The following is an 18,543-nucleotide window of genomic DNA, read 5'->3' on the forward strand; positions in this document are numbered from 1 at the left end:
AGACACTGACATTTATAATATTAAGTAGGATTAGTATGTAGGTATGGTGTCCACAATTTAACATTCCATCCATCCGTCCATCCGTTCGCCAATTTTGGGGTTTGCCATAAGCCGCGGGTGGCGTTGTCGCCACCTAGCGGCCATATCCGTGCTGATCGTGACAGACGCGTTTTGTTAGAGAGTGAGTCTTCTGTACCTAGTACTATTATTTATAGTGATGTACCGACTATTGATTTGGCCGACTAGCCGACTAGCCGACTAATCGGCGCTCGAATGGCCGATTAGTCGGCCGACTAGTCGGCTAGTCGGCCAGATCATTAGTTTCGTATAAGTTCAGGTGAAAAACAATAGTTTTGCTCTTTTGTTTGCTCTATTCATATATTAGCTTGGCTAAAAGGTGTTCTCTACAGGTTCAAAGACCTATCACAAGAATCCTCGTTCAATTTCTGTCTTTCTTTTATTTTGCGATCCTGAGCAGACCGTCAGTAGGTACAACTTGTAGGAGGTATTTCCAAGGCTCTATTTCTCGTAACGAAGTCGCCAGTTAAGAACCAATCCCCTGTGGTCAGCGCCTTTACGAGCAACGTTCCCTGTTTATAAGTCTCTAAATTTTTCAATAACATTAATAGTTCCCCATGGCTCCACCATAAAAAAAAACTGAATTATAATAAAATCCTGTAAGTATAGAACTTGGCCATGAAATTACACGAGAATCAGTTAAGATCGACCTGTAGAGGAAAACACCAGCCCACCACCATACGATAACGATCAAACGGTCAATTATATGAACAAAAGTTTTCACACCCTGAATAGGTATTTTGGTAAAATAGACATAAAACATATGGTAAATATTGACTATTGGTTTCTTTTTTTCTGTTTTTCTTTCACTAATAAAGTGCCGACTAATCGGCCATTTTTGCCGACTAGTCGCCGACTAATCGCCGACTACAAATGTGGCCGGATAGTCGGCTTTCCCGACTAGTCGGTACATCCCTAATTATTTATTCTGTGACCTCGCATCTAAATATATTTGGTCATTTAACATTTGACGTTCAACATTTGTAGGATAAATTTTTTATTTTTGTTTTGTTTTGTCCGTTTTATGTAAACCTGTTTATGTGCAATAAAATGACATAAGTACATACATATGCCGGGTGTGGCCTGTAATACGAGCAAAAAATAAACTGTAGGCTGTACTCCTCATACGGACCAACATTTGTTCAGCAACTTTTAAAAATAACTTGTGGTTTGATTTTTAATACACTTTAAAGCAGCGGTTTTCAAACTTTTTTGGTGACGGAACCCTTTCGGCAAGCGAAATATTTGACGGTACCCCAAATTAAAAATTTTCGTTCATCACTGTGGACCAGATATACCTATAGAAGAGCTGTTTTTTTTCTTATTATTACAAGTATATTTTCGCGGAACCCCAACAGAGGCTTTGCGGAACCCTAGGGTTCAGCGGAACACACTTTGAGAATATGGCTGCTTTAAAGTTTATTCTAAGACGCAATGTATTGCGAATTTTGTTATGTTTAAGGCTTGACAAGCAAGGTCAATCACAATGATATGGCGTGGCGATGGCGTCCATTGAAGATAATATTTATTTTGTATGAAAAATAGGGAGTCTAAATACTTCATAATTTTTAAAAGTTGTTGAACAAAAGTGTCACCATTTGAGGAGTGCAATCTATGTTTTAATTATTTGCTCATGTTACAGGCCACACCCGGTATACATTAGTAGGAATAAGTAGGTACTCAGCTTTTTTAAGTTTCGAAAGCATAGTAGGCCAAGGCGTAAAGAAGGCGTAATAAAAGTGCCGTCAGTTAGAACAATAACTTGCCGCCATTTTGATTTTTGTTATTAATCACAGCCGATTGGTGGGTTGGTTTTGACGTAGATTAATATGGGATCATTGTTATAACTTTTAAACGAAAAGTTCAATGGTAAACGTACAATTGTAGTTAGAAATATTGACTGTAATTACTTGTATCAATAAAAAATGTTTTCTTATTTATTTAATGTAATGTAAGTGCAATTATTACCCAAAGAAAAAGATCTCCCTCTTTGGTAGGTCCCTCATGTCTGAGGATCGTGGTCAGTATCAGGCCCCATTCGCACGGCAGCTTTTTCAACGCGCGTTAAAAAAGCGTTTGAATGACACAAATGGATAGCCATGTATGTGTATATGTACGACAGCGGTGGCGCTTTTTATCAAGCGTTGTTGGATTTTCGTTAAATCGAATTTAGAGTGCGGACAGATTCAAGCCCTTTTTTAACGCGCGTTTAAAAAGCTGTCGTGCGATGGGGGCTCAGGGTTGCATCTGGAGCGTATGATCTGAGGGTCTACCGCGAACCACGTTCGACGTGTTGCCTCCCTGTCACACTTACGTACGAATTTACAAGTGCGACAGAGAGGCAACACGTCGAACGTGGTTCGCGGTAGGCAGTGGCGTAGCTAGCATGGATGGCACCCGGTGCGGAAATTGTGGGTGTCACCCCAAAATTCAATCAAAATTGTAAAATATATTTAATAATAGTAGTAATATTTAAAAAGAGTAATTGTAATTTTTGTTAAATAGCTCAGGATATACTCCATCGCTTTTATTTTACGAATTTTTATATGTGACACTACTGATGTTCACGGTCGAGTGTCACCCCTAAATGGGTGACACCCGGGGCGGACCGCCCCCGCCGCCCCCCCCCTAGCTACGCCACTGGCGGTAGGCCCTCTGTCTCCACCGGCTTCTGTCCAACGCGTCTCTGATGACCGTGTAGAAAGCAGAGGATGACGAGTCTTTAACTTGATCGATCCATCTTATTGGTGAACGACCGCATGATCTGCCTTCAGTCACAATCAGTTTTTCCAAACTTTTTTTCCAAACTTGTGTGTCCGTTATATGAGACTGCACTGCAGTGCACCCTTAGCACATGGTGGATAGACGAGTTTTCACTCGGAGCTGGGTTAGAATTGATGCATCGTACCGCATAGTCGCCGTGGGCGAGCTGCCTAATATAACACTTGCACTGCGTGTGCTATCAAAATCGTTGCAGACTTATCATTTATCATGGTCTAACGCTAATACTTTTTCACCTCAGCAGCTCGAACAAGGGTACTTATACTTTGCTTCTTAAAAACAGTGAGCAAAATGCTATTTTGCTCACTGAGAGAGACAAAATGAGTGAGCAAAATCGCATTTTGCTCACTGAGTGAGACAAAATGTCATTCAAGCGACCTTTATAGTCAAATGTCATTTCAACATGCGGGGTCTAATACAAGTTCGATATACTTGGGTTCTATTATCTCTGTCCCTCTAGGTATGTTCTCACTGCTTAGGGTGAAAATTTTTGCGTACTACACGAGATCAAAGTTATTTACATCTCGTGCGCTTTTGAATCCCTTACTACGCTCAAGATTCTAAATTAGATTCACGAGCGTAGCGATTATAGAATCTATCGCTTGCACGGGACTCAAAATAAGCACTCGAAGAAATATCAAACTTTGATCTCTTGTTGTACGAATAACTATATATTGTATTTCTATTTGCAGTACGGCTCTGCGTGGTGGAGGGCCGCGGCTCGTACAAGCGCGCGAGCAAGTATTGTCCCGTGCTGGACCAGTCAGACTCGGGGGTCGAATGCGTTATCGGACAAGACAGGTACGACACACATACACACAGTGGCGTAGCTAGGGGGGGGGGCGGCGGCGGGGGCGGTCCGCCCCGGGTGTCACCCATTTAGGGGTGACACCCGACCGTGAACATCAGTAGTGCCACCTATAAAAATTCGTAAAATCATGTAAAATGAAAGCGATGGAGTAAATCCTGAGCTATTTAACATAAATTACAAAATTACTCTTTTTAAATATACATATTTTACAATTTTGATTGAATTTTGGGGTGACACCCACAATTTCCGCACCGGGTGCCACCCATGCTAGCTACGCCACTGCATACACACGTACACGTTGACTGTACAGACATGTCCAGATGGGGACAATTTTTCTCCAATGTAATTAGATTGGCGAAAAATTTGAAACGGTCCTATTTGATCGGACAATTTAATCAAATAGTTCGATCAAAAGGGCCGTGGGACACAAACGCCAATTTGGACGAATTCAACCGCCGATTATTTATTTATTTAAACTTGGCACAATACATGAAGAGTACAAATGGCGGACTTAATGCCAGAAGGCATTCTCTACCAGTCAACCATGGGCTAAACCGAAAGATCTATTTGGTGCAGGCTCAGAATACTGTTAAAATAAATTATGACCGAACTGAATAAAATATTACCAATAAAATGGGGTGCGGACGCAGGAATATCTATTTGTGACGCTAATATTCGCTTTTGGGGGTATTTATTTAATTTAGAGCGCTCAAATATCACCATAAATTTAAAATTGGAGATTGACGCCAATTTCACTTCTGATCGAATCGACCAGCCTCGGTCGAATCAGCCCACATCGAATTTGATCAGCCCCGTCTGGATACCACTTTAAAGTACTTAATGCAATTTTATTGTGATCACGCCATGTTGCTTTGAAAATTTTTAAATGATGTATAAATGAAATCGAATCGAAATCGAGAAATCGTGAATGTTGCAGATTGGATTGCCTCCGTCGCATGAGCAAAGGCGTGGTCGACTTCGGTGTGTTCAGCCCTGAGGACCTCATCGCCACACAATGGGCCAACATCAACGTGCTGGTGACAGACGAAGTGAGATCGAGGCCACGTGAGTATATTGATAGAATCATCATCACATCAGCCAGAGGACGTCCACTGCTGGACAATTGGACATAGCTCTCCCCCAAAGCATAGAGAAATATAGTAAGACAAGAGTGCTCACTCCATACATCAGTTTTGGTACCAAAAATATTAGTATTTTCACAGTCGACATCTAGCATCGAGTAGCGGAATTTCCAGTAATACTACTTGACAATAGATGTAGCTCGACGAGACAATAGACTAGCTTTGTGAGAGAGTGAGTCTTCTGTACCTGGTACTATTAATTATTCTGTGTTACTATTATACTGGTACTAAGTATTATTTATTAATGATAATGAATGATGATGAACTCTATACATTTCTATACTTTCAGGCAAATACGCGAGCAGCATAGTTGCGGTCATCCACAAAAGTTTGCTGCCAGAACTAGACACAGTGTCTTCTGTCCACTCCATCCTGAAGGGGTCCAGTATGTGTCATATAGGACTTGGAGCAGATGAGCGACGACCGCTGAGCGAGACGCTTACTGAGGTACGTTAGACCTTAGATTGATAGAATCTAAAAAATGATAAAAATAAAATATGTAGCTTTTATTCCACTTCCACCCCGGTCCGCCCCGGGTGTCACCCATTTAGAGGTGGCACCCGACCGTGAACATCAGTAGTGCCACCTATAAAAATTCGTAAAATGAAAGCGATGGAGTAAATCCTGAGCTATTTAACAAAAATTACAATTACTCTTTTTAAATATATTTTACAATTTTGATTGAACATTTGGGGTGACACCCACAATTTCCGCACCGGGTGCCATGCTAGCTACGCCACTACTAACTACCCGAAAATTTACAAATTGTTTGTTTACTTTTATTTAAATATCTAAAGATGCAGAGTATACTACTAAAGTGGCCTATAATTATGGTTTATCTGTTCCAGTACCTGGAGTCGCTGGTGACGAGGAAGTCATGCGACAGCGAGCTGTCAGTAGCCGAGAACCGTATAAAGGCTATGGCGGACATGTTCGGTAGGTCCTGCCGCGCTGGACCTTGGGTGTTAGACGCTAAGAGAGACGCAGAACTTAGTAAGTAATTCATAATATTATTTTGGTAGGAGTGACGTGCCCTAAGGGACAGTAGGCCCGGGCCTAGGGCGGCAAGATATTTAGGGGCGGCAAATTGTGACAAAAAATTCGCTGATGGTAACAAGAAATAACTCAAAAGTAGTGAAGAAGTAGTGAATGTAGGGTGCCTTGAAAAGGGCAGCTACAGGGCCTGGGGCCTAGGGCGGCAAAGACTGCAAATCCGCCACTGAGTGACGTGCAATCCTTAAGGCTTTCATGCTCATTTAGGGTCTCCCCAGATATAGGTACTGACGCGGAATCGGCAAAAGCCGATAGGAAAAAGCTTTATGTCTGCGCAATAAGAGCGAAAATGTCGTCGTGTCGTCTCTTATTACACAGACGATAAGCTTATTCCTATCGGCTTGCGGATGCAAGCAAATGAACCAAAATGGGATTAGGAGCAATTTTGTTGGAATGATTAGAAGCGAGACGTTGCTTATAGGCAAGCCTTATTTTTGAAAACGATAACTCAGTTCTTGCCGCTTATCGAAATATTTGAAATAAGTATATCAATATTACGGCTACTTCTTCTTCCTCGCGTTATCCCGGCATTTTGCCACGGCTCATGGGAGCCTGGGGTCCGCTTGACAACTAATCCCATGATTTGACGTAGGCACTAGTTTTTACGAAAGCGACTGCCATCTGACCTTCCAACCCAGAGGGGAAACTAGGTATTATTGGGATTAGTTTCCTCACGATGTTTTCCTTCACCGAAAAGCGACTAGTAAATATCAAATGATATTTCGTACATAAGTTCCGAAAAACTCATTGGTACGAGCCGGGGTTTGAACCCGCGACCTCCGGATTGCAAGTCGCACGCTCTTACCGCTAGGCCACCAGAATTTACTTTCTATGCATCTCTTACGCACTAATATGCGAGATGCATAGAAAGTAAATTACGTTCACGATAGCGTTTATGTCAATGCCAAACTGATGGGAGCCGCGTACAAATCTCCCGGACTCCCTCCATTTAATGTAGCCAAATATATTATTTTAATATCGATTAGATAAATTTAGTATTAATCAAAATCTTGAATTGTCTGTATTGTTTTCTTCTTCTTCATTATTCTTCTTAATTGTAGAAGCTAAGTTCCCCTCCCTCTGCGCGTCATGCGACCGGGCGAGCAAGTGCGACCGCCACGACCGCTACTGGGGCCCCGGCGGAGCCCTCTCCTGCCTGGTCGAGGGCGCGGGCAACTTCACGTGGGCCGAGGCGGACTTTGTGGCTGGATATTTTGGTGTAAGTACTTTGATTTTGGAGAAAATGCTGTTGACATTAAAAAAAGAGGGATATCGAAGAGGAAGAAGTCCTATGCGATGGACTGATCAAATCAGTGACATCTCCGGCAAGAATGTTCACGAGGCCATTCACACTGCCGAAGACCGAAACACGTGGAAAGCAATCGTTCGGAAAGTAATTTATAGAGGTCATGACCCTCAGCTATGAGGAATACAATTTAAGGAGGAGGACTTTGAATTTTAGTTTTTGAGAAATTGAAAACTCTGGCATGTCTATCTATGTATTCGTACTTATAGGTTCGAAATTTTTTACCTGGGTAAAAGTAGATTCTTATTAAGAAATGAAAAGATCTGACTCATATCCTTAAGAATTTCTTAAGGATATGGGTCAGATCTTTTCATCGCCGTACTCCGCTGATTTTGCGAGCAGCTTCCGTGGCTGGATGAATACTTTGGTGATGAGTTAGGTGTAAGAAAATATAGGTTAGGAAAGCTTTTGTTTCAATTAGATGCAGAGTGCGGATGGATTTTGTTAAGTTTGTAAGGTGTAAGATATTCGGGTCTCAGAAAAGTCAGGACCCCTATTCGACGAGCGACGGTTTGGCGTATCGTACCTATTGATCTCCCGTTGATCTGGGACAAATCATAAGTTCTCGAATACGTACAAAATTTAACATTAGCAATCCACAGATAGGTGACAACCAAATCTAAACCGCACCACCCCGAGTTCAGAGTTGAGTTTCCGTTGCATCTCTAGATATTATCCACAGTTGATCGAATCAACACTTGATAGAGCTTGATAGAATCAACATGCCATAAAATCAACAGTTGATTTGACGTGGATGCGAAATCTGACAGTTGTACTTACACTGGCGTTCAAAAGTGCAGGGAGATGTTTCAACCGTAATATTTATAGGGAATATTAGGCAAAGCTCTGCGTAGGTGGCACCTTTGTGGCACATACAGTAAACAAACCACATTGACACATGGCCTACCGCGAAACAAGAAACTCGAAATTTCGTTATCTAATCTCTCTATCACTCTTGCATATTCGAGCGATAAAGATGCAGATAACTAAATTTCGATTTTCGAGTTTCCCGGTAGGCCCTTGTTAACAAACCGCCTTGGTGCATCAATGTCATATTTTATTGTCTGTGAAAACTTGTCAAAAAACAGTTTAAGGCTCAGTATGTACCTATAAGTTAGTCTATGAATTTACTGAGTCGGTAGTGCTGCACTCTGGCGGCAGAACATTGCAGTGATATCCCCTATTAAGCACTTTTGAACGTCACTGTAGATATCGGATTTGGCCCCTTGTGCTTTAATCTATTATTTTCGAGTGTGTTTAATGTGCACACATTTCGTTACAGAGCAGGACCGGCTTCGCGAAGCCCGCGGACTTCGCGTACCTTTGCCGGGACGGTTCCTGGCAAGAGATTCACGAACACGAAGAGCCCTGCGTGTGGCTGCGAAGGCCGTGGCCACTACTCGTCGCTAAAACGTACGTATTAGCAAAGACATATGTAACTTCGTATCTTCTTCCTCGCGTTGTCCCGGCATTTTGGCACGGCTCATGGGAGCCTGGGGTCCGCTTGACAACTAATCCCATGTTTTGACGTAGGCACTAGTTTTTACGAAAGCGACTGCCATCTGACCGTAGTGGTTATATTCTCTTTGGTCTGACCTTCCAACCCATAGGGTAAACTAGGCCTTATTGGGATTAGTCCGGTTTCCCCACGATGTTTTCCTTCACCGAAAAGCGACTGGCAAATATCAAATGATATTTCGTACATAAGTTCCGAAAAACTCATTGGTACGAGCCGGGGTTTGAACCCGCGACCTCCTGATTGAAAGTCGCACGCTCTTACCACTAGGCCACCAGCGCTTAAGGTGGTTCTCCTTGCTCGATTTTCATACAACTTTCTTGGCACCCTAGCTCCTATTATTATTACGCTGCACAAACTTCTTCAATGATAAATATTAACTGTGTAGTACGCGCTTATCATTCAACCTATTCCACATGAAAGTTACAGAGGTAAAACCAAAATTAAAAATATGTATGATTTATGAACGCAACTCCAACGCTGAACGGTTCCCGCGCCGTCATCTGTCACGTCATTGTGTTTATTCATGTCAACCTAAACCATTAGAGCTTGATAAAATATAACATTTTTATCAGAAAATAATAGTAAATACATAATTAACATGTGAAAAAATTAAATGTTAGTGTACGACAGTCCGACCAATTACAAAATTGGAAGAAACTACAAGAAGATTGAAGAAGGAAATGCTACTTTCGCGATCAAGGTCAAAGGTGGCGTCGTTTCGTGGATAGCATCATATAATTCATATAGCATGGATAGCCATCCATGCCCGGATATCAAAATAAGAATCTAGCAGGCCATGGACGTACCTACTTTTTATTTTAGGTCTGCATTATCATCTCCATCTCCGCCAGCGGCGTAGAGAAAAAAGCGATTTTTCGCGTGGCGTATAAAAAGCAATCTATGCCCTCCTCGCTCGCCAGCGACCGAATGTTTAATACATATCTAAAATTCCGAAAGGGAAAGAAAAAGGTAAGAAATATAGTGGAGAAATATCAAGTGCTTATTCGTTCATGATTTTCGACTATTCTAGCTAGGTGCATCTGTCTGCTAACTGCACACGGTGGTTGGGCCGTGCCAGTTGTGCATTCTGGGCCACTATATTAGGTGTGTCTGTCTGCTAACTGCACATGGTGACTGAGCTGTGCACTGCATTCTGGAGCACTATGATAGGTGCATCTGTCTGCTAACTGCACACGGTGGTTGTGCCGTGCACTGTGCATTCTGGGCCACTATACTAGGTGTGTCTGTCTGCTAACTGCACTTGGTGACTGAGCTGTGCACTGCATTTTGGAGCACTAATTTAGGTGCATCTGTTTGCAAAATGGCTATGCTAAGTTTTTTGGAGTACTAACCTAGGTATCTCTGATGATATTTGCACTTGGCAATTCTTCACATACTAATACTAGGTGCGTTCACTGCCAGTATCCTTGGGACATTGTGGTGTTGTCATATTCCTTACTAACAGCACTGAGATATTGCTCATGTCCTACCTGCCAATGGCAGTGGACTTAAGGCCACAAGTCTTGCTAGAACTGGGTTTTGTGGCGTGTTAGACTAGACACAGCTCTTAACCCCATGAGTTAATCAATGTGGTATGCCAAATAGGCCATCTCTTCATATATACTCATCCTCAAGTAGGTGAATTAAAACATTTATTCTTATTTCAGCAAGCAAAGAATTAAGCGAGTAAATCTTGACATCGTGGGACGGAGGCACCAGAAATTTGGATATGGAAAAATCCTAATAGGACAACCTCGTTGTTTGTTTTCAGATGTATAATTAAAAACATTACAAAACCAGTATGACCTAAACAAGATTATGCAAAAATAATCTGCGCTGTAAAATTTTATTGGTGCTCTGAAGATGAACCCACCAACTTAAACTGCCGCTGGTGAGATTCTTGTCAGTAAGGAACAAGGCTAAGTATTGAAATGAAACAAAATAAAGTTTCCTGGTTGCTAACTGTGATGATTTAGCTCTCAATCAATTTTGTGCTGCAACCGGCTATGACAACCTGGTGTCGCTTTCAAGTGACTGACTTTCTTTTCTTTGAGAATCTTTGCTAAGGCAGCAGTCCTTTAAATACTAAAGCACAATAAATGGCATTAGAGATTCTTTAAAATATGCTGTCAACAAGTGATATAAGAAAATCTAACAGAAAAACTAATGGCTTAGGGCCCGGTACTTCAACTTCAAGGCCTCAATTATCAATCATATTTTTCAATGTATGTTTTGCTGTTACTTGTATTTGTTTCATATAATTAAGTATTAATTTAACATTACAACAGACAAAAACCCTGGTCAAAAAGCAGCACTTTCTTCTCTGCAGTCGTAATGTGGTCGCACTCAAGTGACATTACAACAGCCTGTGTCCATTTAGAACAAATTCTCATAAGTTGTGGTTTATTTAAATACACTTCTTTAATTGCAGTGACATCATATTTACAAGGATTTCGTCATACAAAATTAAATTTTTTGTCTGTGCCAATACCTACAGGTATCCCGAAATATGATCACTTCTGTGAAATTGATAGTCAAATACTAGAAAACTAGGTGACTGTGATATATACTGTGTGTATATGCCTATGATGTTCTTATATAATAATGTAGGTAAACTTTATACAGTTTAATATTGACTTAAATATTTTCTGTACCAAATCCTAAGAGAAATAAATACAGGTACCTATATATTTAAGACAAGTAAATTTATTGCAACTAAGCAATTTAAGTCAACAGGGAATTGGAACTGTTATGAAACTAATGAAGTACCTAATGACATAAGTCCATTTATTAGACTAGGTGTCTATATGTGTCAGACCTTCCATGAAGTGTCTAAGATCTAGAGGTAACACAATGAGCAATTGTTTAGATTATATATCAATTGTTGAAGCTCATTATTAAATGTTTTCATACAATGTAGGTGCATACCTATACAAGATACACTTAATTAGTCTTGATACCATTACCTATATGGAGCTATAATCAAATGAAACTAGTTCCTTAGTACTTACCTTAGAGAGCTGGGTAATACTAGAATTATTTCTTTAGCCGATAAGAAAAAATACAAATTTAAATAAAACAGAACAAGTCCTTTATATACTTATTGGTCTAATTGTCATTATTTTTAATGAACTCTGCTCATATAAATGGGTTGTTTGTACCGATACCTACAAGTTTGGCTAATGAATATGATTATGTGTGTATTTAAAGAGCTGAAAAGATAAAAGTACTTACCTATACTGAATATCGTATATTTTAAAGAAATACAATTCCAATATATCACCTAGTGTGACATAATTTGGTGGCTAATTAAAATAAAGGGTTATAAATATTTTTTTTTTTGCAGAATGTTAATCACTTTGAGTAATACTTACACCCGTGTGGAAATTATGAAATGAGCCTAATAGAATGCATTACATTAATTTTGTTCAGCTTATGGTGGTCTTGTTTATGTTTGAAGACCCTCATTTCCGGTTTACCAGACTGAGATACATCTGAGAGAAGCCAACACAGCTATCGCAATTACATTTCATACATAGTTTATTTAAAAACTGGTGAAATGAAATACAGTATTTTTATGTCTAGGAACATTAAGCAGTGGTGTGAAAAGAAACATTACAATATTTTACTTAAATGATATATGTGCTGTGTCATAAGCTGATTGAATGGAAATAGTGTAAGATTTCAGATTTAACCCAAATAAAATTTGAAATTTCTTACAACATTTTAGAAATCTATATAGTACCTACCGAGTTATTGGTTATTATACAAATATCCTGGTGAAGTAACCCAGATGTTTTTTCTACATAAGTAGATGCTTTTGCATAAAATATTTTATCTATGTTTTCCTTCCAATTGAAACGAAATCTAAGGTCTTAAAGTTTTAGGAAAAGTAGAAAGCATCAAGGCACGGTCATTGGAATTGCCCAGTTTACAAAAGATTTATATGCATATGTACATATAATTGTATAGATTTGCGCCCCAGCTCTCATTTATAATAACATATTTTATTAACTGGTTTCAAGTTTCAACAGCGTATTATCCTGGTTACCCCAGTGTTATCCAGGAAGTGCCATCAGCCATCACTGAAGGAGAAGAGGAAGGGGAGAAAGGAGTACAGTGCGGTGTAATCCCTTGCGCCCAACACCGTCAAGCACACACACACACACACTTGAAATACTAGTGTATGTTATGTAAAAATAATTACATTCATTACTTTATGGCATCTGTTCCAGAAGTGCTTGCCGTTTTAATAGCATTACTTATGTAATGAGGGAGCTAGGTATAGATGTGTAAATAATTGTAAATCTGCTCGTGTGCTTTTATTGGGGAATAAGCTCTCCTCAAAATGACAGAATTGAACACTTTATGAAGAACGTTTTTTCGATTACACCAAACTCAACCTTAAAGTGTGACCTAGGTACCCTTAATCGGTCTTTAATTATTTATTAATAATGTCACCAACTAATGAAAATCATTCATTACAGGATTAAATCACTTTTATTAGCTGTTGTGATTGTACACAACGTGCAAACCCTGTCCTTGAAAAAATATCAAACTTTACTGTTATTCTGATTGATAAATTTCAGCAACCCTTGCTATCCATAGTATTATTATTATTTTTTCAGGGAAAACACTAATTTTAAATTGGATGAGGTGTAAAACATTGATTACCTGTACCTATATAAATAACAAACAATAATATTCGTGATGGTAGTTATTAACTTGTTAGTGATTATTTATTGCCCTCAAAATCATGAAAAAATCACTTCCCTAATGATTTGTAGAGGGACTAAGTCAACTCTTAAAGACTTGTATTGATAAGTATATTTTTATTTTCACCACCTATTTAGCCTGTTTTGTGTTGGTGTCAACTGTAAATCGTTTAGGAGTTAATATTGGTGGAAGAAAAACATCAAGGTGGAGTGATTCTTAATTATAACGATTTTCTCAATTTCATAGTCATGGTTCTATCCAATAATTTTAGTAAATCCTTACTATGATAAATGAGAAAATAACTGTTACTAAAAGTTGTAACCTGCAACACACTGTCAAGAGTTGCTTACTGTAGTTGTTGTATTCGTTAATAATTGCATCTCATGCTATCCTTTGATTTCTTTGATATTCCTATAATAATTAAGTTTATATGTGGTATTTGGTGGTATAAATGAAATACATCTATTAATAAGGATTAAATTATTTTTGTTTCAACTATCTATACTGACGATAGACAGTTGATGAAATGATATCACTAGATCTCTAAATAATGTTATAAACTAAATATACATATATTTTGAAAATAGTTAATGATAACTAAAAAGGTACCTAATTTAAAATGAAATCATAATCATTGTTAATCAATGATTTCATTGTTGCAATACAAAGCCAAAACAAACTTTGAATAAGTACTTATCTCTAAACATCTACACAGTTAATATTTATCATTGAAGAAGTTTGTGCAGCGTAATAATAATTGGAAATTAAACGAACTTACCTGTAAGTGAAGTTCTATTTCAATTATATTAGCTGCACAAACTTCGAAATGATAACCCATCCCACCCAGTACCCACGTTGTCCTGAGACAACCAGGGATTCGTGTACCTATAATCCCTGTCAAAGTTATGGTAATATTGGCTTTGCTGAATTGGAGGCCAAGTTGTTCCATCTATTGGCATATTCACTGCCAGCGTGAGCTACAAGTATAGCGGATACCATATGTTTTTTCCGCTTTGTAGCGATAAGTACCTAAGAATAGAGAACTCTAGCGGGCTACTGGCAGTGAAAGTGTTATGTCTTGGCTTGTTACTCTAAACTAAATGACGTGACAGATGACGGCGCGGGAACCGTTCAGCGTTGGAGTTGCGTTCATAAATCATACATATTTTTAATTTTGGTTTTACCTCTGTAACTTTCATGTGGAATAGGTTGAATGATAAGCGCGTACTACACAGTTAATATTTATCATTTCGAAGTTTGTGCAGCTAATATAATTGAAATAGAACTTCACTTACAGGTAAGTTCGTTTAATTTCCAATTATATAGGGTTTCTTCACTTGTATATGTAATGTTTGGGTAGTATATATATTTCTGTCTTCGCTTAACGTAAAAAAATACTAGATTTTGATTAAAATTATTAAGAAAAAAGCCTTTGAATATTGGTAAAATTTTGCCTCATTGCTTGTTTGTGTGAGTGATGCTTATAGTATCGGTGTAATTCTAACATGGCGACTTCATTTGACAAGCAATCATTTTTAATTTGTCAAAGGTGTAACAGATGGCACTTTAAAACCGCAACACAGATTACCTGTGTATTTTGTTTTATTTTCCCTCAATAGAATGAATGAATGAATGAATGAATGAATGAATGAATGAATGAATGTTTATTTGCTTCAAACAAGCGTATATATAGGTGTTACATTTTGTTTTTGTACGATCCTTGTTTTGCCATGACTGGCGTACAAATATTGTTTGTACTTATACTAACTAAATTGACTATGTACAAGAATAAACCGAAACATAGACTACGATTTTAATTTTAATTTCATGCAATTCATGCAATTTATATACAATAATAATTCTCCAATTCGATTTTATAAAATTAATGAATAAGTAGTACCTACAATTGACAAATATCTAACATTACAATTTACATTTGTTTATGAATTCATCGACAGAATAATAACAATGTTCAATTAAATAATTTCTTCTTAAAAATATTAAAAGCCATTTCTTTAAATGTATCTGAGAGAATATTAAATATCTTAATAGCCATACAATATGAATTTTGTCGTGATAACGCTAGATTGGTTTTCGGTAAGTTTAACTTAATCCTATGTGTCCCTCTTTTAGAGTTAGTGACTCTTACATCAAACAGTTCCATATTTTTCTTTACAAAGATACACATTTCAAACACATATAAACATGGAAGTGGCAGTATACGTTTGGATTGGTAAAGTGGCTTACAGTGGTCTAAGAAATCGGCTCTACATAAAGTGCGGATGCATTTTTTTTGTATTTTAAAAATTATATCAGCATCCGTCGAGTTTCCCCAGAGTATGAGCCCGTACCGTAATATTGATGCCACATAACCGTGATATGCAGAAAGAGCTGCTTCTTCTGAGACTACATTGCGTAGCCGATATAGATATAGATAGAGGGAGGTATATTGAATGCACAAAGCATGTTACGAGTATACCTACTCATTTAAGAATCGCCTTTCTGATATAATTTCATTCCCAGATTTAATATAACTTAATAATTATTATGATTATTACACAATAAAATACATTTATATATTCATAGAAAGGTCAGTCCAAACAATCATTCGCGTTACGGTCGTCCACCGAAAACCCTTGTGAATTCTGCTTTCGTTTCGGTAGAAATATAAATGTTCTCTGGAAAAGCCTATATTTATTGTAACAATGATTTTTAAACTAAAATACCTAGCTATATTTTTCTCAAAAATATATAGGTATGTGGAGAAAAATGTCATCTTCTTGTAAATAAACAAGATTCTATAATATCTTCTGCTTGTGCATAACAATAACATTAGTAGATGATATTTTTAGGGTTCCGTACCCAAAGGGTAAAACGGGACCCTATTACTAAGACTTCGCTGTCCGTCCGTCTGTCCGTCTGTCTGTCACCAGGCTGTATCTCACGAACCGTGAGAGCTAGACAGTTGAAATTTTCACAGATGATGTATTTCTGTTGCCGCTATAACAACAAATACTAAAAACAGAATAAAATAAAGATTTAAATGGGGCTCCCATACTACAAACGTGATTTTTGACCAAAGTTAAGCAACGTCGGGAGTGGTCAGTACTTGGATGGGTGACCGTTGTTTTTGCTTTTTTTTTTTGCATTATGGTACGGAACCCTTCGTGCGCGAGTCCGACTCGCCCTTGCCTGGTTTTTTTCAAAAATGCTGCCTTTCACCCGAGTTAAAACACTCTACTTTTCATTTCGCATACGAGGAAAGTAAAATGCATGTGTTTTTTTAAATACATTTTTATAGTAGGTATTTTTGAGAGTAGGTATTTTCAATTAACAATTTGGCCAAAAGTATCGTTATTTATGGAATGGGGAGTCAAATATCAGAATGGAAATTGTATAACAAATCCATGTATACCCAAATTTCAATTGCTTATTATAAAAAGAATAATAAAATCGTACTTGGAATTGGAACCTAAACTGCTCTAGTGCAGAAACGTATCATTTCCTGCACACCTTTTACAACAACAATGACCCTCTTTCATATATTCGGTCAAATTGTGCTTTTTGAAAAACTAATTATAGCCAGCCTTTTATGAATGTAGTATGATACCTTAGGGTATGGTGCTTTACGCACACTAGCGTCCCTTCCCCTCCCCCTGACGCAACCCCCCCTTTTTGCATGAAATATGTCCCGGTTCACAGTTTTTTACATTTTTTGAGGAAAGTATACATTTTAGGAAAAAAAGTGTCAATGAAAGAAAGGGGTCATCCATTAATTACGTTACACGTTTAGGGGGAGGGAGGGGGTTAAGAAAATGTGACATTGTGACATGGGGGAGGGGGGAGACACAAACTTTGTGACGTCACTTTAACTTCATCAGTAACCGAAAATTTATTTAAATTATTTAGTTCGCTGTACATTTAAATAACAAGTTTTTAAAACGAAAATAGTTTTTAATCGTTTAATTTTCTTTCCTAAGCAGTTTTGGGTTATAAAATTACTAATATTTATATCGTCAAAAATATTTTGATAAAATATTAATAATACTTAGGTACTTACTTAATTCGATTTGGCGATTTCGTAGAAAAAATGTGACGTCACACTAGGGGGGGAGGGGTTTGCCAAATGTGACCATGTGTGACAAGGGGGGGGGAGGGGTCAAAAAACCTAGAAATTGGTGTGACGTAATTAATGGATGACCCCAAATAATCCTTAGTAAATTCTTAATAAAAAAGGTCATATTCATTTTTTTTATATGATGCACCTAATTCATGTATTAGCTTGTCAAAATTCGAAATAACATAGTTTTTACTTAGGGTTCGAAACTCATTTATTATACACGGTGTAACATGAGGAAACCGAATAATTTTAACAGCGTATTCCTGATCACATTTAGAGACAAAAATGTCCTATAAACTTTTTGAAATTCGCCTAGTTTCAGAGTTAATACCAATTTAAAAAAAAACAAGTTTCTATTGTTACATAGTTCAAAACGCCTTTTTGATGGCGATGTTGCTACTATGGGATTTAGTCTAAATATCCTTATTGATATGTCAAAAAGTGACAAGTAACACTTTGCAAAAACTAAGTTTTACGAAAAAAAAACCATTTTAAGTGACAAGTTTACCAATAGCATTTAATTTTTATGTACAAATTCATTCATAAAATAAAATAAAAAAACCAAACAAAAAATTTTTTTTTGGCGAAATTGACCTAAACACATATTACATCTTTTCCTTTTTTTGACCTCATGTATACATTTTAGGATAAAAGTGTCAATGAAAGAAATAGTTCCTTATTAAATTCTTAGTAAAAAAGGTTATATTCATTTTTATAACACTTATTATACAAGGTGTCCTCAAGAAATGCGAAAGATTTTATTTCTGAGGTCAAAAGAAGGAAAAAATGTATGTATGAGTTTAGGTCAATTTCGCCGAAAACAATTTTTTTTATTGTTTTTAGGGTTCCGTACCTCAAAAGGAAAAAACGGAACCCCTATAGGATCACTCGTGCGTCTGTCTGTCCGTCTGTCACAGCCGATTTTCTCCGGAACTACTGGACCAATCAAGTTGAAATTTGATACACATATGTAAGTTTGTAAACAAATGAATTTTAAACATGGGGGCCACTTTTGGG

General features: G+C 37.8%; 1 protein-coding gene across 1 annotated transcript in view; it reads left to right on the forward strand.

Annotated features, from left to right (window-relative positions):
• The window catches only part of LOC134676246 (transferrin-like), a 39,055-nt gene that overhangs the window by 10,887 nt on the left and 9,625 nt on the right, over window positions 1-18,543 (forward strand). The window contains exons 2-7 of the mRNA XM_063534593.1: window positions 3,552-3,660; window positions 4,608-4,735; window positions 5,102-5,259; window positions 5,661-5,805; window positions 6,927-7,084; window positions 8,454-8,584. Of these exons, the coding sequence (XP_063390663.1) occupies window positions 3,552-3,660; window positions 4,608-4,735; window positions 5,102-5,259; window positions 5,661-5,805; window positions 6,927-7,084; window positions 8,454-8,584 (829 nt within the window). The remainder of the gene's footprint in view (window positions 1-3,551; window positions 3,661-4,607; window positions 4,736-5,101; window positions 5,260-5,660; window positions 5,806-6,926; window positions 7,085-8,453; window positions 8,585-18,543) is intronic.

The sequence above is a fragment of the Cydia fagiglandana genome, chromosome 24 (genome assembly GCF_963556715.1).
Source record: "Cydia fagiglandana chromosome 24, ilCydFagi1.1, whole genome shotgun sequence".
Taxonomy (NCBI): Eukaryota; Metazoa; Arthropoda; class Insecta; order Lepidoptera; family Tortricidae; genus Cydia; species Cydia fagiglandana.